This window comes from Cibotium barometz, chromosome 2 (assembly GCF_041138505.1).
Source record: "Cibotium barometz isolate CiBa-2024 chromosome 2, ASM4113850v1, whole genome shotgun sequence".
Classification (NCBI taxonomy): Eukaryota; Viridiplantae; Streptophyta; class Polypodiopsida; order Cyatheales; family Cibotiaceae; genus Cibotium; species Cibotium barometz.
In genome coordinates this window covers 65,112,732-65,115,091 of record NC_141047.1, presented here as the reverse complement: position 1 = coordinate 65,115,091, position 2,360 = coordinate 65,112,732, and the positions used below count along the sequence as shown (strand labels likewise).

The following is a 2,360-nucleotide window of genomic DNA, read 5'->3' as shown; positions in this document are numbered from 1 at the left end:
GAGCGCAAAAAAAAATCCAGAGAGTGCTATTTGGTGCTTGAATACTGTTCCAGCATTCCAGCACCCAATAACACTCTCTGGATTATTATTTTTTGTGCATTAGACCATCCACGAAGAACATATGCACGAGGGAGATTAAGACAAGAACGACATGAATGCATACATTGTCAATACACGATTCAAGATAGACATGAATGTAATACTATCGATTCACGATTCAATATTACTATCAAAATTTCATACATGTATACCAGGGAGTCCATATCTCGAAGTAGCCCATGGCTTCAATTTACAAAAAAATATATACAACCACATCCTCAATATGGAATGTGATACTATAAGTCTGAGTACTACTCAGACCCAGATGATGACTCGGTGCTCCCTCCATGCTCAGATGAGCTCACATCGGTCGGAATGTCCGATGAGTAGTGCTCACGTCCACCCTCTGCACAGTGGCGGCGGGTGGATCATCAGCAGCTTGTGCTTGTTCAAGTAATATATAGTATATAAGTATATATATATGTAATTCAATAAACCAAAATCATTCGTTTAGAATTTTCAAGTACCTGTCGACCGTATGGTCTCATGGCTATCTCAAACTGCGCGTCCGTAATACGTCCCTCGGCTCTGAAGATGGCCCACGTGTCACGTCTGCTATGCCGGCGAGCATACGCAGTATCGTGGGTTGTGGGCTTCCTCCCCGTAACCCATCGCTGTATCATAATCAACACAATTTGTAAGATTAAAACAATCATAGAATCAATGAATTAAGTAAACAATCAAATAAAGTGGCAAGATACTTACGAACTCTGCCTCCCATGACTCGACGCCGCCAGATCCGAAATGCGAAGATCCAATGGTCTCCATCTGGATCCGTCGTGCCTCCACATGCTGCCTGCTCTTCACGCCACCCTCTGCTCGTTTCTTTGCCTCCTTCCACTCGCGTTTGTGCGCAGTGGTGGCAGGTTTCTCGGCAGGATAGCCACCCGCAGCTACATTTAGCCGGTCATCGTACGCGAGTTTGTAAAGGTGAGATCTTTTATTACTTAAGATCTCCCTTATTCGCGTCCTTTCGCATACATCCAAGAATGTAGCATGTGGGGGATTGGGGTACCGACTATGTACAGCCTCTATCACCTCCCCAACTAATCGGCTATTTTGATCTTTAAATTTAATAAAACAATTTCTATATGAGTTTGATACTACCCCACGCATGTACTCCATTACCTCCCTCCCCCCCATCACTATCCCGCCCCTATCGGTCACATCATAGCAGATCACTCTCTCCACCTCTCTCATCTCCTCCTCTTCCCGAACTGTCTCCTCTAACTCTTCTCCCTCTATCTCCTCTCTCACCGCGTGCCCTACTACCTCCCCCAACTCCCCCACCAAAGTACCCGCCGCATCCATATACTCTGTAAGCTCAACTGGACCAGGATGGCGCCCAAAATGATTCAGCATCTCCATCAGCCAATTGCTATATGCAAATGGATCGGATGAAGAACCTGGAATATCCATAAAGAACCTGCAACACAAATCCTGCAGCACATCATGGGCTGTCTCTTGACTCACACAAATATCATCATTCAAGTCAATTGTGTTGCCTGCAAAGCATAGAAACAGGAAACGCAGTCTCGTGTATACACCCGTCAAAAAATGCGTGTATATACCCATCCAAAAACACGTGTATATTCGCATGAACAGACTCTACAGACAGGGTACACGCGCTTTTACACGCGTTTCTACATGCGACCTGCAAATTTTTTTTTTCAAAAGGACCGACCTCCGACAAAGACAAAGTGTCCTTATAAAAGGTCCAGTGTCGCCCCTGTTAGAACCATTCACCCAATCGTGTGCACAGAAGCAAAAGGACGGAGACAAACCCAAAAAGCAAAGAGAAAATAGCATAAACAAATCTGAGGAAGGAGACAAGGCAAAGGACAAACTGACTCACCTATGAAAAAGTGAGTCTTCTTTCTTGCTCGGTTTCCTCCCGTGTGTGCTCCTTCTCTGCTCCCGTGTGTGCTCCTTCTATTCTCTTCTCGGTTTCGTTTCTGTTGGAAGAGGCGAAAACGAAAGCAGTGTTGATATGTTAGTTCAAAATCTATATTTGGGGAAGGCGGGCTATTTTTAGTTTAATCAGATCGTCGCGTTTATAAACGCGTGTATGTTCGCGTGTATGAGAATTTAGCTGCGTTTATACACGCGTTTTGCAGGAATTACCCGCGTTAATACACGTGATTTTTAGGAAATAGCCGCGTTAATACACGCTATTTTTAGGAAACAGCCGCGTCAGTACACGCGATTTCTATACTGTCATTAAAAACATATTATGATTTTGTGTTTTTTGGTTTGTACAT

At 44.2% G+C, this 2,360-nt stretch overlaps 1 protein-coding gene across 1 annotated transcript; it reads right to left on the bottom strand.

Moving 5' to 3' along the window:
• Positions 1-527: 527 nt before the first annotated feature.
• Positions 528-1,410, bottom strand: LOC147641367 (uncharacterized). Its single transcript, XM_086812331.1, has 3 exons — positions 1,398-1,410; positions 805-992; positions 528-713 (listed from the first exon to the last, which is right to left on the bottom strand). The coding sequence occupies exons 1-3, from the start codon at positions 1,408-1,410 to the stop codon at positions 528-530; spliced, it is 387 nt and encodes a 128-aa protein (XP_086668457.1).
• Between the last annotated feature and the right edge of the window lie 950 nt (positions 1,411-2,360).